General features: G+C 37.6%; 1 protein-coding gene across 2 annotated transcripts in view; it reads left to right on the top strand.

Moving 5' to 3' along the window:
* The window catches only part of TMEM108 (transmembrane protein 108), a 322,453-nt gene that overhangs the window by 41,325 nt on the left and 253,512 nt on the right, over nt 1–27,616 (top strand). For both annotated transcript variants that reach the window (XM_087916724.1, XM_087916722.1), the window contains exon 2: nt 6,145–6,230. In XM_087916724.1, the coding sequence (XP_087772850.1) occupies nt 6,191–6,230 (40 nt within the window). In that variant the 5' untranslated portion in view covers nt 6,145–6,190. The remainder of the gene's footprint in view (nt 1–6,144; nt 6,231–27,616) is intronic.

The following is a 27,616-nucleotide window of genomic DNA, read 5'->3' on the forward strand; positions in this document are numbered from 1 at the left end:
CCGAGATAAGTCAGTGGGCCCCAAAAAGGCCTCTAAGGCAGAGGATAAGGATGCCCATAGACAGCACCAAGCCTTGGAAAGGCAGTTGCAGAAACGGGCCAGGGAGGCGGGCAAGATGGCTATGACCCAACAATCGAATCAGGGCCCAAGTACATTGTTGGGGCCCTTGGACTTATCCACCCAGCCCAGACAGGCTATTTCTGGACAGCTTGGCGCACTGCCTGGTGAATCCCAGAGGCAACCTTCACCCCTACAGCCGCCGGTTTAAGACAGGAGGAGGGATTACCTAAGACTATTCCCATCGAAATGAGGCAATGGATGGAGATGACCATACAAAAGGGCATTGCAGCTGGAGTTCAGCAATCCATCCGGACCAGACACTTTTCGGCTACTTTGGAAGCGGGATCCCTGTCTGCTTGATCCTTTGCGTATATGGGACATAATCAAACTCAGGTATTCCCCAATATTCCTGACATACCAGTCCAGGGTCTTCGGGAGGAGGTGGAATTAGATGACCAGGATGTTCCCATGGAGGTGGGGTCGATCCATCAGGTGGACTTGGGGTTGTCAGAGGCTGACCCACTAGAATGAGGAATGTCAGATGATGAAGGCCTCATTCTGGACCAACCTACCTTTTCTGGCCTTTTTCGTCCACACCTCTTTAAATCTTTACTATTCAAAGCAAAGAATACCGTTAAACTAGGCACATCAAGCCCTCATCCATTGTCAACAGGGTCTCAGGACGAATCCGAGGATCTAATATTCTCACAACTGGCTAATGAGGCAGAAACTATTCCTGTCCCTTGTATGTTTGCTGAATTAGTACAAAATCAATGATTAGTACAACATCAGCAGCATCCTACCCAGCCCCAACAGGGTACGATAAACGATATAATTTGGCACCAGAGTTTTCAAATTTTCTCAAAACGCCAGAGGTGGATGAGCCCATTGTGGCACTGGCCTCTTCTTCAACCTTTCCCAACGAGGCCGAGGAAGCCCTGAGACCGGAGGAAGAGAGCGGACGCATGTTTCTGACGCCTGGGCTATTAGGGCAGCTACAGCTGCGTCCTTTTTTACATGGTTCTCCCTACGATGGCTCTTCCACTTGAGGGATATATTGCCGGCATCAAATGTCAGAGCCCACCAGGACATTGCTAAGATTATTGCAGCAGCAGAATTCTCCGCCGACGCCACATTTAATGCAGTCAAATTCTCATCTAGAGCCATAGCATCTCACGTATCAGCACGGAGACTGCTATGGCTCAGACATTGGCAGGCGGATACCAAGCACAAATGCAAGCTGGCATCAGCCCCAATATCAGGGGATAAATTATTTGACAATGTCTTGGAGCCCCTGCTTATTGAGAATAGAAACAAGAAAAAAGTGCTTCCCCCTCTTTTTGGGAGGTCTGAAAACAGAACACCCCAGTTGTTTCGAAAGGGCTCCTTTTCGGCCCTACATATCAAGGCCCATACGTTCTCAGATTCCAGAGAACATCAGGTTACAGGCCCAGTTTTAGACAGGGGAGGTTGGAATCTTCTGATAGAGGTCAGCGGGGAGGCCAAAACAGAAGAAACCCCAGAGGGACCGGAGGCCGATTTTTTCGTCGCCCCAAGTGAGTCCTTAACAGCAGCTCCCATTGGAGGGCGGCTAAAATTGTTTGCTGATCAAACAATGACAGCTCCACCTCTGATGCGTGGGTCAGGGACTCTGTTAGGTTTAGTTTGGCGCTAGAGTTTCAATCCTGCCCCCTGAACTTTTTCATTAGGAACCCTAGGTCCACGGACCCCCTTAAGAGAGCATTGATGCAGGAGGCTATCAATCATCTTCTGCATATTCAGGCCATTAGAGACGTCCCATCTGAACAACGGGGTCAAGGCTGTTACTCTATTGTTTGTGGTCCCAAGGAGTTCGGGGGGCTGGAGGGCAATTCTGGACCTCAAATGTCTGAACAGATCATTGGTTTATCGAAAATTCAAGATAACTATTCTCCAATCCATTCTGCTCAGCATCAGAGAGAACGATGCCCTGACCTCTATAGATCTGACAGGCTTATCTACATATACCAATTAGACCTGCTCACTACAAATATCTTAGATTTTGCTATTGTGATCGGCACTACGAATATATCGCCCTACCATTTGGTCTGGCTTTGGCCCCTAGGACTTTTATCAAGGTCCTAGCGGCTTTGGCTGCCTCCCTCAGGATCAAATCTATTTGTTTACAATGTTATCTGAATGATATTTTAATTTTGTCATCTTCCAGACATCAAGCAAATTTGGATACCAAGATTACTCTGGAGACCCTTCAAGGTCATGGCTTTTCCATAAATTGGGATAAAAGCCATTTGATCCCTTCAACTAGGTTAGTTCATTTAGGGGCAGTGATAGATACTGTGGAGGGCAAGGTTTTTCTATCTCAGGACAGGTTGAATAGTATCCAGTCTTTGGCCAGAGAGATAAGAGCCCTAAAAAATAAAAAAAAATATTAAAAAAAAAAGAGCCTTAAAGAGGGTTTCCCTGGCAGGGTTTCCTCAACTGTTAGGGAAACTGATTTCTTGTATTTCCATTGTGCCTTGAGCTCAATTCCATTCTAGAGATCTGCAATGGTTCCTGCTACCTTTCCAGTGATCCGGAAGAGCCACTTCCAACGTCCGGATAAAGGTACCGATCGCTCCGCTGGTGGTCGGAAAACACGATAAACAAGGGGTGTCCTTTCAAGGAACCTCGCAGGGCAACAATCACAACCAATTGCAGCCTGGTAGGATGGGGAGCTCACTTCCAATCCCACACTGCATAGAGAAGTTGGACTATTTCCGAATAATCACAAAGCATCAACCTGTTGGAGCTGCGAGCAGTTCATCTGGTGTTACGCAGTTTTCTACCCCTTTTCCAATCATGCCACGTTCAGGTCTTGACAGACAATATCACAACCAAGCCCCACGTAAACAGACAGGCAGGTACCCATTCCAAACTTCTGATGCTGGAGACGGCCAGGTTGTTCAAGTGGGCCGAGGCCAATCTATTTTCGCTCAAGGCAGAGCACATAGCAGGGGCCTTAAACACACAAGCGGACTGGATCAGCAGGGCCACAATAGATCAGATAGAGTGGCGCCTACACCCAATAAGTAAACCACAAATAGCCATTAAAGACGAAGAACAGGAAGAAGTAGGAGAACAGGCACAGGAAGCGGTAGAAGAACAGAAGCAGGTGGCACAAGTGAGTCCACCAGTTAGTCCTGTATTACCAAGACGTTCAACCCAAGTAGCACGACCACCTGATAGATATCAGGCTAGTGTGGTATGCCAAGTGAATACGAAATACGAGGTATACGAAAATGTTAAGTTACTACCAGGTAAACATGCCATAGGATGTAAATGGATATATAAGCTAAAGACAGGTTACCCATAAAGCCAGGTTAGTAGCACAAGGGTTTAATCAGACAGCAAATGACTATGATGAGGTGTTTACACCTAGTCTGAAGGCATTAAGGGCAAAATTAGTGTGGGCAGCTAAGGAGAAATACATTATAAATCATTTAGATGTAGAGACGGCATATCTGCATGCATCGTTGCAACACACTATATATTTAAAGAAACCTTTAGGTATTACAAATGATAATACAACTGATTGCTGGAGATTGAAAAAGAGTCTTTATGGCTTAAAGCAATCAGGATATGAGTGGAACCAATGTATAGTTAAAGAATTAACTAGCTGGCATGGCTGATCCATGTTTGTTTAAAAAGGAAAGTAATGGTGTAATTTCATTGTTTACTGATGACACAGCATTAATCACAAAAACTGAACAAGAAGCTACTAAAACAATCTCACTGTTCGAAAAGAAATTTAAGATAAAACAGGAGAAATCAAACAATATCTTGGTTTAAAGATAGATAGAAGTAGGGGAGGATACAAGATCTCACAGGCAGATAAAATTAACCCATTACTAAAAAGTTTTAAAATGGAACTTTGTAAGCCAGCTAAGACACCAATGAGCCAGGAGTTTAGCCATAGTAATGTTCAAAGTCCTATTTTTGATAAGAACATTTATCAGTCCTTGATTGGTAGTTTATCTTACCTCAATAATTGGTAAAGGCCAGATATAGCATACCGTGTTAATCAATCAGTGAGATTTAATGGTGAGCCAACTGAAAGGCACTGGCAAGCTGCTAAATGTGTGTTAAGATACCTGAAACAAACAATGCATTATGCATTGTATTTGGAGCCTAAAGATGAACTGAATTTAACTGCATATGCTGATGCAAGTTTTGCTACAGACATAAATACATGAAAATCTACATCGGGTACTATAGTATTATTGGGAAAGGCACTGATTGGATGGAGGTCTGTTAGATAGAAACATCTAAGTTTGTCAACAATGGAGGCTGAATTCTCATGTTTGTCTTTACTATGTACAAATTTAGTTTTGTATAAACAATTATTAATTGATATGGGAATTAATGTGACAGATTCTATTGTTGTTTATGAAGACAACCAATCAGCAATACAGATGGCTTCAAATATTGCTTTTAAAACAAGAATGAAACACACAGATTTAAGATATTTAAATGTGAGACAATGTGTGCAAAATAAAATGATTAATCTAGAATACTATATGTCAGAAAACAATATCGCAGATCATTTTTAAAAGGTCCAAGGCTCTATAAAGCATAAGGCATGCTGTGAGCATTATGGACTTAGAATGTAAGGTTGTATATATTGTCCTACCCAAAGGGGAGAATTTTAGGAATATAAATCACTTACCAGCTATTTGGGTTGGAAATATATAAACCAGGATAGACATTTTAACACTATGTCTTAAAGAGAATACTAAATCTGTAATTAGGTGTGGTTTCTCAAACGGCCATAAAATGGAGCCAGAAACCTGGGTTGTTTAGTCTCAGGAAGTCTCAGTCTCTCTGTTGTTTCTGTTGGAGAGTTTTGCCGTTCCTCCTAAATGACTGCTACTGATATTTGATGTAAGTCTGTTACTGAACTGTTTTTTGATACTGGACTTTGATATTGAAAGGATTATCCCTGAAATGAACACTGACTGATTTACTTGTGAATGACTTGGACTGTGTGTGGACTTTGCTTAAACATTTATTGAAAGTAAAAACCTACATTTATTGTACAGTGTATCTGTGTGCTATTTGTGTATTATTCAAATACTACTCTCACTATGTCTCCCTGTATGCACTCATTCTTCTAACGGGGAATTACCTCAACACCAACTTATTAATGTAGAATAAGGAAGATATCAATTGTTATATGTGGTTTTACCTTATAGCATGTATAGCAAAATAACTGCCAGGAAAGTCGCACTGTGTTCAACTGTTTTAATGTTTATTCAATAAAATTTTCTTTAAAAAAATTCAGATACTTGGCATCTGACTCATATTTATGATGGTTGCAATGTCCCAGGGTCATGTGGTCACCTTTTGCAAACTTCTGACAAGCAAAGTCATTGGGAAAGCCAGATTCAGTTAAAGGTCATAAATGGGATGAAAATTCACTTAGCAAATGTTTAGCTCAGTTGTGGTCATAATTTGAGGTCTTATGGCCTGTTGTTATATCTCAGAGACTTCTCTTTCTCATCGTCTTGCCTTTAGTCAAAGGATGAGTTCTGATGTTCTGAAGGTATTTAGGAAGAAACAAAAATAGATGAAGATTGCATATTTTAATAGTAATATTGAATTTACTGATATAATGTATACAGACCATGAAATCAAAAAAGTTGTTATGCATGCACAGAAAAAATATGCCATTTTACTCACGAATAAAATATAGAAAACTGCGGATATAGGGACCCATTTTTCAGATATTCAATCTGGTACTATAAGACAAACTTATTTCACTGTAGTGAACTGTAGAATTCAGCAGTCAAGGAGCAGAATCATTGTCTTGTTTGCTATATCCCCTACCTGGGATTCACCAATGAATTTACATATTCTGATTTTTCTTAGAACTTGCTCTGGCATTCTGGCTACCAATGTGTAAGAACTTGCAGTTCTACTTTTAGCATTTCCCTAGTTGTATTTCTTCTGACCCACACTATACAGAGTTTGAGAGAGGAATAAACTGGCACGGATTTTTTATTATTGTTTTTAAGTTAATCATACATATCTTTCTCTGTCCGTTAGACAGAAACATGAATAGATTGCAAGACAACCAAGAGCAGATGATACCATGAAGAGAAGTTTACAGACCCTCTGCTGCCAAGTGCTTAGTAAGTAAAAGTTATAAAGATTTAATTTTATAATTCTCTTAACTGGAGGAGAAGACTACATGTGCACTCATATGTATATAGCTGTTAAATTTATTTCTTTAATATTCATGTTCAGCGTTTATTTCTGTTGAGTTTATTTCCATAAAAAATATACAGTCATAGTGAACTGGCTAAAACTCAGGCTGTCTGCAATTTGGCAGCAGAGCAAAAAATTGGAAATCGTTAGTTAACCAAATATATTGATGTTTATATTCTGAATGTGGTCAGCTTTAAATGATAATGACAGTTTGATCTCAATATCGTTGAACTTTTTAATTTTAATTATGTCCAAAAATGTATTTGGCTTTATCTCTGTTACTTATCTCAAGAACTCTGTTTATCTCTCTGTATTCTATTTTGGGAAATGTAATATAAAAGAATTTATTCCCTGATATTCTGCCTGCCTCCATGTCTCTACCAAAAGGCAGCTGGTCGTACACAAAAAAATACTTTATTGCAAGAAATAATGTAGGATCTGTATGTGCACATGTATGTGTGTGTGTGTGTGTGCGTTTGTATCTTCCATTAGATATTATAGAGGATTGGATAGGCTTGTGTTGCATGTTGCAGTAGCTGCATGCATTTGGCAGCATTTCTGTTTTATTGTATGTTTTATTGGTAGCATTAAAATAATTGTATTCATGATCTGAATTCTGATTTTTCTGAAAGAATTTGTAGGATCCATAAAGGAGAATATTTGTAGCTAAGGATAGAGATGAGGGTTCCTTGATGTAATGAAATGCCTGCAAGAAAACAACCAAGCACAGGGAGCACTATGGACCCCTCAGAATTATAATATTCCACTATGGACATAACAGCAATATTTGTGATTTTAATATTCTGTCTTGTCTGTCATTTCACAAGTAATTTGTTTTATTGTAAAACACTTAAAGTAAAATTAAAGAGAAGTTAGATGTTTTCAGGATTATTTTTAATTCACATAATATATTTGCTCATAAATTTGTTACATGCAAAATTTGAGTAATATAGTATATTTCAACCAATTACATTTTGTAAATTCTTCTCTAGTTTCATTAGTGTTCATTGTTTACAATGTGGTTCTCATGTTTCTAGTAGAAGCGCTCTTAGGTAAATAATATATTCATGGCATATTTATGGCATTATATTACAGAAGTTAGAAATTGTTTTTACAGGTTTGCAGTCTAAAGAAAACATGATATGTCTTTGCAAAAATTTTATTCTGACAATGTATTAGATAGCAATCTCAAATGTGAAGATACTGCTAGCTGGGAATTATGGGTACTGAATTCTACCATTGCGGGCTACATTTTACTGTCTGGATTATGAAACCGAAACAGTCAGATTTTGTGTTGTTGTTACAATTAGAATGAGATACGTCCGTTGAGCCTTCCCTTGTAGCTAGAATCAAAAAGGAATAAATAGTTCCCTAGGGAAACATTGGTAAAATATTGATTTTGAAAATATTATTTTTGGCATAAATTGAATGATAAATTTGTTGCTTTATTTGATCGATAAAATGGAATAAACTACTGTTTTCCATCCTATATTTTTGTATATAAGTTTATAATTAAATATTAGTATGGGACAGGAAATGCATAGGAATGTATGGTAGATACTTGTTTATTGTGAAATATATCTCAAACAGTCCTGTTTGTATTTAACTCCTTTCCATCTCAGCTAGTTAATTTGTGCCTATCGAGGTATTTTCAAATTGCTTTTCTCATATCCCCACTGAATAATTGCATTTTAGCTATTACTAGGATTGGAAAGATTCTATTTCTATTCTTGGGGAATTTTTAATGTTCTTTTTTAATAATACTATTCTGTGAGTCACACAGAGAAGACACGCTACTAATTTGGGAAAAGAATATCAACAGATAGCCAGAATCTGCAAAGATGAAGTCAGGAAAACAAAGGCTCAGAATGAACAACGACTTGCAACAAAAGTCAAAAATAATAAAAAAAATTCTAACATATAAATAACAAAAAAAATCAAGGAAACAGTTGGTCCACTAAAGATAGAAGACAGCAAGGAAGTAACAGGGAGCAGAGAGAAAGCAGAGCCGCTTAATTCCTTCTTTCCATTGCCTACTCAGTCACATGACCACCTAGCCATACCAACCCAGTCACATGACCACACAGCCATGCCCACACAGCCAGTCATTAGGGCAGAGAACGCTTTGTTAAAACATTTGAAGCCCACCCCCGTGCTTAACTCTGTCAGGCTGTGCTCCATTCAAAATCCAAGAAAGAAATACTTAGACTCTTTTAGTTAGAGAAAAGATATCTTTTACTGGAAATGAAGTGGTAGCTACAGTAGAATTCTGAATCTGAGGAATTAGGCGCATAAATCACATATACAAAGTGATGGAATTGTTCACACCCCCAATAGTTCAAATGGTTCTTCCAATTAAAAGTTGTGAATATCATCATGTGGACATCTTCAGGTGGTGATGAAGTTTCTGTCTGTTGACCTTGGCATACTTTGATAAAGGTTTGCAGCTGCACAGAGAAAAGAAAGCTAAGCAAGAAATAGAAACCAAAGCAAGAATGCACTCTCCCCCCTCCTCAGTTTATACAGTGCTAAGTTTTACCACCTCCAGCTCGCTTCCCATGCTTGTCCCCCCTCCTTCCCCCATTACTTATGGCAGCCGAAAGATGCAAAGCAGAAGTAGAAGATCTTGAAGGCTGACAAGCTCATTCTTTGCATCGGTCTTCACGCAAAAAGAAACTATAGCCCAACCTACCAAAAATATAATTGTAAAAGACAAACTAAAAACAAAAGTTAAAGTAAGCAAAAAATTAGTAATAGAACACCTGTCTGATCTTGATGAATACAAATCACTGGGACCTGATCGATTACGTCCCAGAGTTCTAAAGGCATCGGCAGATATCATCTCAAAAACACTGTACCGGACTTCCTGTGATGACATCTTCGTGTTGCAGAGTGAAGTGGACTAGCTCCATCCTTTAACTCTGATTTTTCTGTGATTGGGGACCCCTCAAGGGCACAGGAAGCTTGGAGAGCAATGCAAAGCAGAAGGGACCCCAAGGGTGCAGGGGGAAGGGAGCCAGCCTCCCACTACACTGAAGGATTTTCCTCAATCCTGGCATGGAGAGTGTCCTGCCTTGTCATTTCAAAACAGTGACTAGTCACAATTGAAGAGGAAGGAACAACTATAAAGAATGGACTGTGACATTTTGGAAAGAATCCCAAATTGCAACAGACTGGACTGAACTTTTAAAGTGAGTAATTTCCAGAGATTTTCGGCAGAGGAGGAAGCTCCAAGGTTTTAACCTCGAAAAGCAGCGTCCCAAAATAAAGAGCTGTAATTTTTTAAAAAAACTTAAAGCCAATGAAAGTTGAAAAAGAGAGAATGGAAGACTTTAAAACCAAGAGAGGGGAAAAGGAGAATCCGGTGAATCAGCTTGACTGGTGCTGGAAGCAACGAAGTATCAGCTGTATTGCAGAGTGAAATTGAGAGAAATTGAAAGTGTGAAGCAGAAAGAGGAGATAAGAGAGGTTCAGAGGTGACTGGATTTGTTGGAGAAAACCCCATGAGCAGTGGAGATGAAGTGGATAACTTCGGTGGCTTAGAGAACAACAAGGCAACTTAAGAAGATCTGGAGAAAACTGTGAACGACTGGAGGAATGAACTGTAGAACCACAGAACTTAATAACTGAACAAGCAGGAGAACTATAGAAAATCCGAAATTAACAACAAAAGGAAACGAAAGGAAATTGGACTATTAGCTGAGACAGACCTGGATATGGACAGAACTGGATACTCTAAAATCAAATAACTTTATATTAATTGGAGGCTAAGTCTATTAGTGCAGCTTGGCTCCAAGTAAATGGATGGCTATCATTTATTAGGAAGCTAGGTTTCATCTGGGTGCCTGGTTGGGGTGTGTTTGAGCTGGAGGTATCAGGGGAGTCTGTTTGTGCCCAGGTGTTTGGCTGGCTTGTAGTGTGGAGATTTTTTGTTTGAGAGTGCAGGCTTCCAGATAATTGGGGATGACTCCACCAGACTGTCAATTATCTGGAACTCTCAAACAAAAAAAATCTCCACACCACAAACCAGGGAAACACCTGGGCACAAACAGACTCCCCCTGATACCTCCAGCTCAAACACACCCCAACCAGGCAACCTAGCTTCCTAATAAATGATAGCCATCTGTTTACTTGGAGCCAAGCCACACTAAAAGCCTCCAATAAAGGAAACACAATGTTGCCAGCCAATCAAGACAAAAAAAAGCTACAAAACAGACAGAAGATATTAGAAACACCAATCAAGCAGAACACAGCACACTCCAAGACCAATAAACACAGACCAAGACTCCCAACCAATCAGGATGAAGAAAAAAAACATTCTGGCACAGCAGTAGGCTAGCCCCAAATTTAAAACTGAAACAACTGTAAAAGTCTGACTCACAGACGAACACAATACAGAAGCCTGATGATGAGATTCTGCCGAAATGTTGCTACAACTTTAAAAGCACAACTATAATGACGTGGGAAAATACCCGAACAAAGCTGAATAACATACATACATACATACATACATACATACATACACACACACACACACACACACACACACATGCACACTGCTCAAAAAAAAAGGGAACACAAAAATAAGACATCCTAGATCTGAATGAATGAAATATTCTTATTAAATACTTTGTTCATTGCATAGTTGAATGTGTTGACAACAAAATCACACAAAAGTTATCAATGGAAATCAAATTTAGCAACCCATGGAGGTCTGGATTTGGAGTTACACTGAAAATTAAAGTGGAAAAAAACACTACAGGTTGATCAAATTTTGATGTAATGTCCTTAAAACAAGTCAAAATGAGGCTCAGTAGTGTGTGTGGCCTTCACATGCCTGTATGACCTCCCTACAATGCCTGGGCATGCTCCTGATGAGGTGGCAGATCTCCTTCCACACCTGGACTAAAGCATCCCCCAATTCCTGGACAGTCTGTGGTGCAACATGGCATTGGTGGATGGAGCAAGACATGATGTCCCAGATGTGCTCAATTGGATTCAGGTCTGGGGAACGGGTGGGCCAGTCCATAGCATCAATGCCTTCATCTCGCAGGAACTGCTGGCAAACTCCAGCCACATGAGGTCTAGCATTGTCTTGCATTAGGAGGAACCCAGGCCTACCACACCAGCATATGGTCTCACAAAGGGTCTGAGGATCTCATCCCGGTACCTAATGGCAGTCAGGCTACCTCTGGTGAGCACATGGAGGGCTGTGTGGCTTTCTAAAGAAATGTTACCCCACACCATTACTGACCCACTGCCAAACCAGTCATGCTGGAGGATGTTGCAGGCAGCAGAATGTTCTCCACGCGTCTCCAGACCCTGTCACGTCTGTCACGTGTGCTCAGTGTGAACCCTGCTTTCAACTGTGAAGAGCACAGGGCACCAGTGGGGAATTTGCCAATCCTGATGTTCTCTGGCAAATGCCAAACGTCCTGCATGGTGTTGGCCTGTAAGTACAACCCCCACCTGTGGGCCCTCATACCACCCCTATTTCTGACCATTTGAGCAGCCACATGCACATTTGTGGCCTGCTTTGAGGTCATTTTGCAGGGCTCTGGTAGTGCTCCTCCTGTCCCTCCTTACACAAAGATGGAGGTAGCGGTCCTGATGCTAGGTTGTTGCTCTCCTATGTCCTCCTCCACATCTCCTGATGTTCTGGCCTGTCTCCTAGTAGCATCTTCATGCTCTGGACACTATGCTGACAGACGCAGCAAACCTTGCCACAGCTCGCATTGATGTGCCATCCTGGATGAGCTGCACTACCTGAGCCACTTGTGTGGGTTGTAGACTCCGTCTTATGCTACCACTAGAGTGAAAGCACCGCCAGTATTCAAAAGTGACCAAACCAACAGTCAGAAAGCATAGGAACTGAGAAGTGGTCTGAGGTCACCACCTGCAGAACCACTCCTTTATTGGGGATGTCTTGCTAACTGCTTCTGCTTTCCACCTGTTGTCTATTCCATTTGCACTACAGCATGTGACATTGATTGTCAATCAGTGTTGCTACCTAAGTGGATAGTTTGATTTCACAGAAGTGTGATTGACTTGGAGTTACATAGTGTTGTTTAAGTGTTCCCTTTATTTTTTTGAGCAGTGTGTGTGTGTGTGTGTGTGTGTGTATTTGTTTTCTGAGGTTTTTGTGGGTATTTGTATGTGGATCTTTGGTTATTCGGGTTTTCTCCTGTGTAAAATTGGAAGTATCTAGGCGACGTTTCGATGAAGTCTCATTCATCATCTTCAGGCTTGTGTCTTCGGCTTTGTGCTTCTTGGAATAATGTGAGCTTCCAGCTGCTTCTTCCTTTTAACTGCTAGTGGGGGTGTGACTTGATTGGGTGGGGGCTTGGCTGTGTTCTGATTGGGTAGGGGTGTGTTCTTATTGGTTGGGGGTTTGGCTGTGTTCTGATTGGTTGGGGGGTTGGCTGTGTTCTGACTGGCTGGGGGTGTGTTCTGTTCAGGTGGGGGCTTGGTTGTGCTCATGTTAGTCTTAGTTGCTGGGGGATTTGAGGTGGTGAGCTATGATCCTGCTGTTTGGCTTCACATTTGTGGTCGTGCCACATCTTCATGGTGGGCGTCAGTTTGCTTCATGTATGGGTCAGAGGGGTTTGAAGCGGGTAGTGATGTAGCTGCGGTACGGCTTCTGGTCCATGGTCATGTCTCATCTTCTGTGTGGGTGTGAGTCTGCTTTCTACGTGGAAGTGTGGTGGTAGCATCTTGTATGGCCCTCATGCGTGTGGGTCTGGTGTCATTCTTCATGTTAGGTACTCATTAGGTACTCGTTACCTCCCGCCTACCAGCCATTTGGAAACCCGCCCTCATGAACAAACGAGTACCTAACATGAAGAATGACACCAGACCCACACGCACAAGGGCCGCACAAGATGCTACCACCACACTTCCATGTACAAAGCAGACTCACACCCACACAGAAGATGAGACACGACCATGGACCAGAAGCCATACCGCAGCTGCATTACTACCCGCTTCAAATATATATATATATATTTATTTAAAGTATAATTAGGATTTATATATTTAGATTAATACCTATGTTAATTACATATTAAGCATCAATTATACTATACTGTATATTATATATTATATTTATTAGAGTGTATATGAATGGAAATTAATTATTGAAATATTGAATAACAAACATAGAAACATAATATTGATTACATAGTTTTAGTATCCTGGAATAGGAATTGGTCCTTAGAGAGATTATGATAGCGAGTGATACTAACATTGATATCATAAAAAGAAACAGAAACAGAACATCAGTTATTTAATTCAAAATATTGGATATAAAAGAAACAAGAAAGAAAGATAAGATTTAATATTGCTAACTATAAAGTGATTGTATGATAATTTGGGAAAGTATCTATAAAATTCTAGGAGAGCAAAAAAACTTCTGCAAGAGATGATCAGCATAGCGGTGACCACTTTGAGGGCAGGGAAGAAAATATCCTCAAACCCCTCATTAGCAACATCATCTCCATCAACCCAGAGATCAATAGATGAGATGCTAAACACAGAAAAATCAAGTCAACCACAGAATACGCCAACAATGCAATCAACACTTATAATGATTCAAGAAATGATGGCGAAGTTACAGGAGACTATGTCCAAGAACCATGGGGAATTGACTAATAACATTCAAAAGCTGGACAACAAGGTTGATTCTATACAAGAGGCGATTCAGAAAAATGAGCAAAAAATTAAAACAGTAGAAGCAAAAGCAGAAAGAACAGAGAAAAAAATAGAGCAAGTTGACCAACACATGATGGAAATAAATAAGAATTTGGAAGATTCTCTGATCCATTTGGAGATGGACCACGCCTCTTTCTATTTACGATTTCAGAATATAACAGAGGCTAAGGATGAAGACTTGAGAAAATTGATGGTGGAATTGATAGCAGAAAAGAGATACTCAAAAGATTATAAAAGAGATAGATGATGTCTACAGGGTCCAGACATTGGCTACCTAGAGAAGTGCACCTCAAATTTGCCCAGAAGAATGTCAGGGACATAATATATAAAATAACAAGGGAAGACCCCATAGCGTATAAGGACAAATAAATTATCATTCTCAAACAAATACCAAGTCGAGTTAGAGAACAACGCAAAGATTATTGATACCTGACAGTATAATTAAGTAAACGGAATATCTTGTTTTGATGGATCATCCCAGAAGGCATGCTGGTTTCATGGCAAGGAAAAAAGATAAAAATAGACAACCTGGACAAAGCCCAAGAATTATACGACCAATTGACAGGAATGGAAGAAAATGATAGAAGTAGAGAGAAGTTAGAGGAAGGAAGTCAGGAAGAAGGCCAGTTAGAATTAGAGATAGAAGACCAGGAAGACAAAGCAAAAGAAACACAAGAAACCCAAAATGAAGAAGGCGTTAGAACTAGAACTCAAAGGAATAAAAAGACCAATAGAAATTAGAAATAGATAGGCTAACAAGAACATGGAAAAAGAACTAAAACCATTGTCAATAAATGTAAATGGGTTAAATCCTATAGTCAAGAGAAAACAAATACTGTCAAAACTGATTAAGCAAAATATAGATATTGTGTGCCTCCAAGTAGTACATATCAAGAACCAAGATAAAAGGTTCTTAGAATTCAATAAACTGGGGAAACTCCATACTGCACTGGCAGAAAAAAAAGGGGTGGTGGTGATATACATTAGGGAAGAAATATAAGCAAAGCAAATTTACGCAGACATCAAAGGAAGAATATTAATATTAGAAATAAAGATAGGACAAAGAAAGATGCTACTAGTAAATATTTATGCACCTAATAAAAGCAAAAAGAATTCTACAAAAAAAACCATAAAAAATTGTTGAGATAGCTCAGAAAGATATATGCATAGTTGGATTCTATAATGGAATAGTAGAGACTACAAAAGACTACATTTGCAATAACAAGAAATTTTTAAAACGGAATATGCTACCACAAACATTCTTTGATATGAGGGAGGAATTGAATCTAATTGACATATGGAGAACATTAAATTCCTCAGAACAAAAATTTATAGTTTACTCAAACCCACATAAATCATACTCAAGGATTGACATGGTATGGACAAATATTGATTTAGGTAAAGAAATAGAGAAAATTGAAATTCCCCCAAACACCTGGGCTGACCATAACCCCATTAAAGTAAGTTGGAAAGGCCAGAAAAAGAAAAGAAAAAGATGGACACCCCACCCCCGGATACTATTAGAGGAAGAATATATTCAAAAAATCTCAAATTAATTGACACTATTTTTCAATATAAACAAAAAACAACATACATCATTTCAAACCCTATGGGATATGATGAAAGCATACACCAGGGAGGTAACAATATCTTACATGGAAAAAAGGAACAAGGAAAAATAGGGGCAACAAAACACATTACTATTAGAAATAGGAGACTTAAAAAAACAAATGCAGAAAACCCTGGGAGCGATCAAATTAAAGAACAATTCAATTTGGCCAAACATAAATTAAATCCTTTACAACAGGAAGACACAAGAGATCTTAAATTTATGAAGTAAAATGCAAATAAGCCAAGGAGATGGCTGGCCTATAAATTGAAAAAAGAATAGTATACCAGCTTTGGAATATTACAAAATAATGAAGAAGAAGAAAAAAAAAAGGATTGCTCTAAATACTTTGAAGATCTTTATAGTCAAAAAATAATAGCAACAGAGATAATAGATCAGTATTTTAAAAAAGATAGTGTGTCAATAATTGAGGAAGAAACAAGGAATATATTAAATAGGGAAATTACATTAATAGAATTGAAGAAAGCGATCCAAAACCAAAAGGCAAATAAAACCCGGGGGACAGATGGTTTACCAGGATAATTATATCAAAAATTAGGGGAATCCTTGGAACTGTACTAGAGATATGCATCGAGGCCTTGTTAAACGCAGAAATACCTGAATTGTGGAGGGAATCATATATTACCTTGATTTCAAAAGAAGGTAGCGATGTTAATCAAATCAAAAATTATAGACCAATCTCACTTTTGAATGCCGACTACAAAATTGTTATGAGTATCCTGGCAGGAAAAATGAAGATTTTAAATGAAATTATACATAATGATCAAAATGGATTTTTGCTGTATAGGCAAATAAGAGATAATATCAGAATAGTAATGAACATATTAGAATACTATGAAATTCATCCCAGAAAACAAGTGGCCCTTGTTTTTCTGGATGCCCAAAAAGCATTCAATAATTTAAATTGGGAATTCATGATATGTCAGATTAGGAAAATGAAATTTGGAGTTAGATTTGAAAAAATTAGTAGAAACAGTTTATTCTTCCCAAAAAGCTAATGTAATAATAAACGGAGGTACAACAAAGACATTTAGAATAACAAAAGGAGTTTGCCAGGGATGCCCATTGTCACTTCTGCTCTTTATTTTGACACTAGAGACATTATTAATAAAAATTAGGAAAAACTCAGAAATACAAGGAACAAAATATTAAAAAGAGGAGTATAAATTACAAGCATTCATGGATTATTTGGTTTTTTTTATTGAGCCATTAAAATCAGGTCCAATTCTGATAAAGGAATTAGAGAAACATGGAGAAATCTCAGGACTCAAAATTAACAGGGATAAAACTAAAATATTGGTGAAAAATATGATACCTAAAAACAAGAAGGAGTTAGAAAGTGTAATGGAACTACAAATTACAAAAAAAATTAAATGCCTAGGAATATGGTTAACAGCAAAATGCTCCTCAATAAAAGAAGACAATTATACGAAATTACTTAATCAAATTAAAAAGGATTTGGAAAAATAGGGGACTTTACAATTATCCTTATCAGGCCGAATAGCAACTGTTAAAATGAATGTTTGCCAAAGCTTTTATACTTATTTCAAACAACTCCAATAAAATTAGATAAGAAATTTTTTAGATAATTAAACAGAACAATTACTAAATTTGTTTGGGCAGGTAAGAAACAGCAAATAATGTTAAAGGATTTACAGGATAGCAAGAACAGAGGTGGCCTTGGGCTCCAGATTGGGAATTATACTATAAGGGGGCAATACTTGTATGGATATGAGATTGGATCAATGTAAGAAATAAAAGAGTATTAACCATAGAGGGGCATGACTTACAAAGAGGGTGGCATGCCTTCCTGTGGAATAAAGAAAACAAACTGTGTCTATACTTTTATAGACATAGAATAAGAAACTTGCTGATACAATCATGGAGACAAATAAAAAATAAATATCTGAAAATTCCAAACTGGATATGCCCCTTGGAAGCAATAGTCCGCCCTACTATAATGGAAATTAAGAAAATGGCCAGGTACAGGCAAATTTTAGACAGAGAAGGGAATCTGAAGAGTAGACGGGAATTGGAAAGACAGGGAATAATATTGGACTGGTAGACTTATATGCAAATACAAACAAGATATAAAAAAGACAGTGAGGAATTTGGAATAGACAATGAATTACAAAAAATAGATAAAATTTTGATTGGCCCAGATGAAAAATTATTATCTAAAATATATAGACACTTATTAGAATGGGAGAGAGCAAAGGAGATTGTAAAAGGATCAATGATTGCATGGGGTAGAAATTTGTGGACATACTATTGATTTAGAACAGAGGGAAAAGATTTGGAATACCAATTATAAAATAATAAAATTGGCAGCTTACAAGGAAAACCAACACAAAATGTTCTATCATTGATATATGGTGCCTTCATGATTGGCTAAGATCTACCCAAATCTAAAACCAAATTGCTAGAAGTATGGACATCAACAAGGTGCCTTCTTTCATTCTTGGTGGTGTTGCCCCGAAGCGAAGAAATGTTGGAAAATGATTCATATGTAGTTGGAAGAGATAATTGAAAATAAAATTGATTTTGTCCTGGAACTATTTCTCTTAGGAATAATTAAAAGAAACTATAACAGAAGATAAAATATCTTATATTACATGTAGTAACAGCAGCTAGAATTTCTTATGCACAGTATTGGAAGAAAAATGCCATACCTTCCAAAGGTTTAATAATTAAAAAAATCTTCAAGTGAATGGAAATGGACAAATTAACTATGGAACTAAAAGGGAAAGCTGACATGGAATACAATGCAATATGGGAAACGTATATCTGGATCGACAATAGACATAAGAATAGAAAATGTAAATAATGTCTACAATAGTTATGAGGGTATGGAGTAGTGTGTATTGAAAGATTGGATAGGATGTACAAATATATATATATATTGTCACAGTATTGTTCAATTAGTAATGGCATTATGTATAAATGGAAAACCCCATTAAGGTCTTGGGAAATAAAAAATACTGTACCACATCTTTCACCGGAGAACTACCAAAAGACTGGAAAAGAACTGATATGGTTCCCATCTTCAAAAAGTTGGGGAAGAACAGACCCAGGAAACTACAGATCAACCAGACTTCCAGGGGCAGGACAGGGACATCCAGAGGTGGAGAAGCCCAGCTGTGGTTTTCGAGCACCTCTTCTCGCATTTGAAGTGATCCTTAGTGGATACACGAAACCTGTAGAGCTTCGTGTCAGTATAGAGGACCCCTGGGTTGCTGTTTGGGGGAAGGCAACTCCCCAGCAATGAAGGGAGAGCCTCTGAGACCAGCGCGAACAAGCCAGCCACCAGCAAATGGCGGCTCCAAAGTCCGGCCTGTCACTGAACTGATTAAGCGAAAAGTGACAGCCTGTAAGATCGGAGCAGAAAAGGGTGGAAGGACTATAAAAGTCGTGAGAGAGATCGGTGTCTGATTCTCCCTGTTTCAATGTGAGTAACAGTTGTCGGAAGCTGGAGATAAGCGGCTAGAAAAGCGGTCCAAAAAGTGAAAGGGGGATAAATGCGGATGGAAAGGCTCGATTCTTAAAGTGAAAGTGTGGATTATAGTGTTCGGAAGAAGATCGTCGGGGTGAGAAGAAGGCTGTGGGGAACTCAAGAGACCTGTGAGTGGGTTGTCATACGGGACCGAATCCCGAGAAGCCTAGAAGACGAGTATAGCTACAAAGGAGGGAAGAGTGTGGCGTAGAGAGCGAGATAGCAATGCGCTGATTTCTGCATGAAAGGTCTGCCTTTTAGCAACATTGCCTACAAAACTGATCTCTAACGTGACTGATTTGAAGTGGGCACTCTAAGTAACAGTGGATTGATAACTGTTGGCAGAGGGGAAGAAGAGGGAAGAAGAAGAAAAAAAGAGACTGACGGAAGCTTGGCAAAGACTGATCGCTGATCGCTGACAGCAATTAGTCAGCACTTCCTCCCTCTGCTCCTCTCGGTACACCCAGGAAGAAAGACTATAAGGCAAAAATGCCAGCCTCAATTCTGACTTGTCTTCCCACAGCACTAATCCCACAGACACTTGTCTAGTGATCCCCCAAAATCTAAAATATTCTTTTCCTCCCGCATCCTTTCTTCCTCCTTTTTTCTTTTAGTCTTTCCTTTCTTCCTATAATAATTACAAATTTAGGTATAAAGGTAAATTGCTTTTTATAGACATAAGTATTAACTGATTAGAGTGTTTTGAATATACAATAATCTTAAGGACTGTTAAATATGGTTGACTTAGATTAACTGGAACTCTCAATATCAATACACAACATAGGATAAAGGTATATATAGAGTGAGAAATTTTAGAGTTGTTTGAAAGCTTTAAACAAGTTTGATTTGATACGGTATTGATTTATTAGTCATTAAATATAATTAATTTTGGTATATAAACTCATTATAGAGAATAATATATAGTATTGGATAACATTCTATAATATTGGAATTCAAACTGCCCAAATGACAAATTGGGCCGAAGAAAGAGATCTAAAATAACTTGGTGGTGTAATTTTAGTAAACAGACTTGTAACTACACTCAAGGGGCAATAACACCGAATGGTGATTTGGGACAATATAATTAACATAGTCCAATTGCAAAAACAAATCTTACTAGAGATGACCTCCACAACAACCACGGCCCTGAAAACAGGAAGGAAGAACACCCAGACTTTGATGACAACTATGGCATCAGCCTCCCCAACAACGCAGGAAACTATAGAAGAGACCCTGACAGGAGAAAAACAACCGACCGTCACCAATGCTAATCTACAAGTGACACTACTATCCCTGCAAGAATCAATGTCCAAAATGCAGGAGATTATGATTAAGAACCACAATGAGACTAGAGCAGATATTAGCGAACTAAAGGATGAAATGGGTAAATTAAAAGTGGAGATGAGAGCAGACATGGAGAAAGTTGAAGATAAGGTTGGGACAATGCAATTGGCCATGGAAAGAACTGAAATAAAGATAAAAGAAATAGAGAAGAGGATGGAACGAGCGGAGAGGAACCTAGAAAGGACAGAGGAAGACTTTAAAAATGTAAACAGAGAAATGGAAGATTCCTTGGTCCAGCTGGAGATGAACAGAGCAGTGGCATACCTAAGGTTCCAGAATGTGGAGGAATCCAAAAACGAAGAACTAGAGCAATTAATGGCAGGTCTGCTGGCTGAACTATTAGAAAAGGAGAAAGATGACTTACTCAAAGAATTCGACGAAGTCTATAGGCCCTATAGGGTGAATACCAATTACGCAAGGCATCACAACTGCCCAAGGGAGATCCATATCCGTTTCTCAAGAAGATGTGTGAGAGACCTAATACTTAGAATGGCTAGAGATGAGAGAATATTATACAAGGGCAAAGAGATCACAATCCTCAAACAAATTCCAAGAAAAGTGAGGTCCATAAGGCAAGACTATAAATTTTTAGCCAATTACTTAAACAAAAAAGAAATCTCATTCAAATGGCTAATCCCAGAAAGGATGTTAAAATCATGGAAGGGAAGAAAAAATAAAATAGATTCTATAGAACAAGCACAAGACTTCCTTGAACAGCTAACAACTACGGAGGATCAACACGCTAGGGAGGAAACTCAAAGGAACATGCAGGAAGACCGTAACTGCCACAGGAACAAAGAAGAAAGACCCGCTCAAATCCAAGGGAAAGACAACTCACAACAGGAAAGAGAAGAAACAACTCTGTATCAACCACAAGAAGAGAGCCGTATAGTTACAAGACAAAAAGTGAAGCAGATTTAAGTAAATGGAGGAAGGAAGGAAACTTCTTTCCATCAATATAAACGGTCTAAACTCAAGATCTAAAAGGAGAAGGATTCTAACTAAATTAATTAAACAAAATGTTGATATAATTTGCTTACAAGAAACACACATTAGGAAAAATGAGGAAAGATTTTTAGATTGTCCGAAACTTGGAAAACTATTCACAACACCAGCAGATAAGCACAAAAAGAAAGGTATTGCAATATATGTGAGAGATGACTTAAAAGTGGAGCTAATCTGGGTGGACCCTGAAGGAAGAACTCTGGTTGTACAAATTTAAATTAATTGTATTACATTTCTACTGGTAGTAATCTATGCCCCAATCGATGAACAAGGTAAATTTTTCAAACATCTCCACCCCAAAATAATAGGCTTCGAAAAAGGTAATATTTGTTTGATTGGCGATTTTAACTCTATTGCTGACTATCGAAAAGATCATAGTAATACGAGTAAGAATAAAAAAGGAAAAAGAGAATTTTCGAAGCCATGTAAGGATATGATTAATGAACTGAATCTAGTAGATATCTGGAAAAAATTAAATCCAGAAGAAGAACAGTTTACTTATTATTCTAACCCACATAAAATCTGGACAAGAGTAGATATGGCTCGGATGAACGGTGAACTAGTAAACGAAGTCAAAGATAGTGAAATCTTACCAAAAGACTGGGCCGACAACAACCCAATTCAAATAACTTGGAGAGGTAGAAGAAAACCAAAGAAAAGATGGACACTTAACACCCATTTAATAAAAGAAGAAGAATACACTAACAAATTGAAGGAAGAAAATCAATTTTTTTTAAAGGAAAACAATAATGAAATAACTTCGAAACAAAATATATGGGAAGGCAATTATAAGAGGAACAACAATTTCTTACAATGCTATGAGAAATAAAAGAAAGTATGCCCAACAAAGTAACCTACAACAAGAAATTAAAGATCTAGAAACCCAACTACAAAAGAACCCCAAAAATCAAAGAATACAAAACTAGTTAATAACAACTAAACACAAACTGAATCTACTTGAAGAAGAAAAATTGGAGATAAGTCTGAAAATGACCAAACAAATCTATTTTGAGCATGCAAGCAAGCGAGGGAGATGGTTAGCCCACAAACTCAAAAAAGCGAAAGAAAAAAGACTGATACACCAACTAATGGACGAGAGAGGCAATTTGCAAGATGAGATACAGAAGAAAAAAGAGATCACCCATAAATATTTTGGAAAATTATATAAAAAGGAAGAAGTCGGTGAGGATAAAATAAGGAAGTACCTAGAGGAAGCAAATGATAAAGCAATTGGAGAGGAAGAGATAGAACTATTAAATAAAAATATTATATGGTCCGAATTGAAGTCAGCGATAGAAAAGCAAAGTAACAATAAATCGCCAGGACCAGATGGGATACCTGTAGAACTTTATAAAACAATCATAGAACAAATTGGACCACTGATGTTGGAAGTATTTAACGAGGTACTCTTAGCAGCTAGGATGCCGGACTCATGGAGGGGACCCTTAATTTCGCTGATCCCGAAGGAGGATCTAGACCATAGATATATCAATAATTACAGACCGATTTTGCTCCTGAATGCAGATTATAAACTATTCTCTTCCATTATAGCTAATAGATTAAACAGGTTTTAAACACACATATCCATGAAGACCAAAATGGATTTCTCCCATTTCGACAAATTAAGAATAATTTAAGAACAGTGATAGACATTTCAGAATTTTATGAAGCCCATCCGGAAAAACAATTTGCATTTATGTTTTTGGATGCTGAAAAAACATTCGACAATCTAAACTGGCATTTCTTAATACAAAAAATATACAACATGAACCTCGGCACCAGATTCGAAAACATCGTAACTACAATTTACAACACCCGACAGGCAAATATTCTAATAAATGGGGAACAAACCAGCCCAATAAAAATAGAAAAAGGGGTTAGACAGGGTTGCCTTCTCCCTCCTCTGCTTTTCATATTCGCCCTAGAATCACTTTTGACATGCATTAGGCAAAATTCGAGAATTAGAGGACTGAGGATTAAATCAGAAGAGTATAAAGTACAAGCTTTCGCTGATGATATGGTTTTCTTTTTGGAGGAACCTATAGAAAAAGGACATAACCTATTAGAAGAACTAGAACGATTTGGAGAAGTCGTAGGACTAAAAATCTAATGACTAAAACTAATGACTAAAAACTTAACAGGAGACCAGAATAAAGAGCTAGAGGTATCGATGGGAATACAGGTGACAAAAAAAATTAAATACCTAGGAATTTGGCTAACTCCACAAAGCAAATCAATAAAAGAAAATAACTATGACAAACTACTCCAACAAACTAAGAAAGATTTAGATTCCTGGAGTAAATTACAGCTTTCCTTACTGGGCAGAATTCCGTTGATCAAGATGAATATACTTCCAAAATTTCTATATTTATTCCAGACAATCCCAATCAAATTAAATAAATTTGTTTTATAGAATTAAATAAGATAACGCTAAAATTTATTTGGCAGGGGAAAAAAGCTAGGATTAACATAAAAGCCTTACAAGATTTGAAAAGCAGAGGAGGGCTAGCCCTTCCAAACTGGGAAATATATCATACGGCAGCCACTTTACTATGGATAAAGGAATGGGTGAATCTAACTAACAAAAGAACACTAATACTAGAAGGCCACGATATGCAGAAAGGATGGCACGCCTTCCTGTGGGAAGCTGGGAAACCCAGGCAATCATATTTCCATAGGCACCTTATCAGGGACTCTCTACTAACTAATTGGAAAAAAGTACGTAAAAAACTCTATCTAAAAATACCGATTTGGCTATCTCCAATGGAAGCAATAGTACACCCTAATAATTTGGATATAACTAAAATGATTAAATACAAAAATTTATTAGACCCACAAGGAAAACTGAAAACATGACAAGAATTACAAGAGTGAGGATTTACAATTGACCAGTGGGTGTACCTTCAAATTCACAGTCGATATAAACAAGACATTAAGGAATTTGGAATCTACAATAAATTGCAGACTTTAGACAAAATTTTATTAGGACCGAATAAAAAAAATATATCTAAGTTCTACAAACAACTATTGAAAACAGAACTAGAACAAGAGATTGTTAAAGGAAATATGATTGCTTGGAGCAGAGACGTGGGACGGAGTATCACCCTAGCAGAATGGGAAAGGATTTGGAATAGGAACATCAAGATCACGAAATCAGCAGCTTACAAAGAAAACTCATACAAAATGTTTTATAGATGGCATCTGTCCCCTTCGAGATTGGCGAGAATGCACCCCAACACGAGCCCCAAATGTTGGAAATGTCAAAACATAGAAGGTATCTTTTTCCATATGTGGTGGTCATGCAAGGAAACTCAGAAATATTGGCAAAAAATTAGGTATTGGCTGGAGGAGATAACTAAGGAACAAATTGAGTACAAGCCAGAGTCCTTCCTTTTAGGAATTTTTGATAAACAATTGTTGTGTCTGGAAGGATTGACCCTGCTGGGAGTTTTGACTCTGATGCCTCTGAAGATGGAAGGTTTGAGCCTGCTGTGAATGTGGAGTCTGACTATTACTATAGGACTTTCATTCCGGACTTTGCCAAGCTGATGGATCCCATCACTCAGCTCCTTTGCAAGAAGGTCCCGTTCCAGTGGGGCCCCCCACAGCAACAGGCGCTTTTTTAAAAAAAAAACAATTTTATTGTTTTTTTAAAAACAAACAAAACAAACAAAACACAAAAAACATCAGCTCTCTTCTGTACATATATACAAACAGTGTGTCGGTTGGTTCATCAGTTTTGTGCGTTCATTTCGTAGTCTTAATTACAGTTATGTTACATAATAACTCTTATTATCAATCCAAACTTATATGTCCTCATATCATTATTAAAAAATCATTTGACTATAATTTTATTCATTCATACTTTATGAGATAACTATAATTTAGGTAATTTATTCTATAACAAATCATATAATCATACCAAATCTATCCTAAAAAACACTTTATAGATATGATGTCAAATAACAAAAGAAAAAGAAAAAACAAAGATATTCCTTATTATCTAACATTCTAAATATTCTATTATTGTATTTTATCATCCAACCATTGATAGAAAAGGTCCCAAATTTTATAAAATTGTTTATCTTCTTGCTCTCTAATTTCAAATGTCAATCTACTCATCTCAGCACATTCCAATATTTTCTTAATAATTTCTTCCTGCAATGGAATTTTCTCACTTTTCCAATTTTTAGCAAATACAATCCTAGCCGCAGTTAATACATTTACAATCAGATATTTCAAGTCTTTACTGTATGCATCTGGTAAGATTCCCAATAAAAAAACCTCCGGTTTCAAATCTATGTGTTTCTTTGTCATTTTTTCCAACCACATGCGAATTTTAGTCCAGTATTTTCTAGCATCCTCACAAGTCCACCACATATGGTAGTATGAGCCAGGTATCTGATGACATTTCCAGCATTTTTCAGATTTATTCTTGAACATTCTTGCTATCCTTGTCGGGGGAAAATGCCACCTGTAAAACATCTTATACAGATTTTCTTTATAAGCGGTTGACGTTGTCATTTTATAATTTTGCGACCATAATTTTTGCCATTTCTCTAAATCAATCCCATATCCAAAATTCCTCCCCCAAGCAATCATAGTTTCTTTAACTTGTTCTTCCTCTAGCTTAATTCCCAGTAAATAACCATATAGTTTTTTAATCACCTTTTCATCAGTACCTGTCAAAATCTTATCTAAATCAGTCTGTTTATCATAAAATCCCTCTGTTTTAGAATCTTCATGATACCTTGAGTGTATTTGCACATATGAAAACCAATTCATCTTTATACCTTGTTCCTCTAGATTTTGTATCGATTTAAGTTCACCCTTTTCATCTAATAATTCCCCATATCTAACTGTTTGTTCCTTCTTATAGATTAAAGGATAGGAAAATGCTTCTATAGTCGATAACCAAACTGGAATTTTCAAATAACATTGTTTTTTTATCTTCTCCCAGTTTAACCACAAAGACTCCTGTATATAATGTCTTCTAAAGTAACCCTGTGTTTTAGTTCCCTTATACCATAAAAAAGCATGCCAACCCAACAACAAATCATGACCTTCTAGTGTCAACAATCTAGTCTTTCTTAGTATCCATTCCTTAACCCACATCAAATTTGCAGCTTGGTAGTACAGCTCCCAATTAGGCAGGCCAAACCTCCTCTAATTCTAGCATCTTGCAAGAGCTTTAGCTTTATCCTCGCTTTCTTACCTTGCCATATATACTTCAACACAATTTTATTTAAGTCCTGAAAATAGTCTTTTCCGAGCCTAATTGGTATTGTTTGAAACAAAAATAAGATTCTGGGTAAAATATTCATCTTGATTGTTGAAATTCTCCCTATTAATGACAGTTGTAAGTTTTCCCATTTCTTCAAATCTAAGGCTATCTGTTGTTTAAGTTTAATATAATTATTCTCTTTTAATGTACTACATCTTGATGTCAAGTATATCCCCAAATACTTGACCTTGTTCGTAACTTGGATTTTCAACAGGTCTGCCAGTTCTTCTCTTTGTCTTAGTAACATGTTCTTTGACAAGACCTTTGTTTTATCTTTATTTATTTTCAGACCATCCACCTCACCACATGTCTCTATTTTTTCCAATAGCTTCGGAGCTGTTTCTAAAGGATCTTCCAAAATAAAGGCTAAGTCATCTGCAAAGGCTTGCAATTTGAATTCTTCCTTTTTAATTTTCATTATACTTTTATCTTCTCTAATATTTCTATTCAACACTTCCAAAGTCAATACAAATAGCAAAGGAGATAGGGGACATCCTTGTCTTGTGCCTTTTCTTATATTAATAGAGTCTGTAAGTTCTCCCTCCATCATTACCTTTGCTGTTTGCTCATGATAAATAGCTTCTATTGCTTGGATAAATCTTCTGGCAAAACCCATCTGTTCCAATAGAAGTAACATAAATCTCCAGTTCACATTGTCAAATGCCTTTTGGGCATCTAGGAATATCAAAGCCATTTGTTTTTCAGGATGTGCCTCATAGTATTCCAAAGTATCCAGAATTACTCTCACATTGTCTCTAATTTGTCTCTTTGGCAGAAATCCATTTTGATCTGGATGAATAAAATTATTCAGATATTTTTTAAGTCTTTCTGCTAAAATTGAAGC

The sequence above is a fragment of the Pseudonaja textilis genome, chromosome Z (genome assembly GCF_049901715.1).
Source record: "Pseudonaja textilis isolate UNSWEBS1 chromosome Z, rPseTex1.2, whole genome shotgun sequence".
Classification (NCBI taxonomy): domain Eukaryota; kingdom Metazoa; phylum Chordata; class Lepidosauria; order Squamata; family Elapidae; genus Pseudonaja; species Pseudonaja textilis.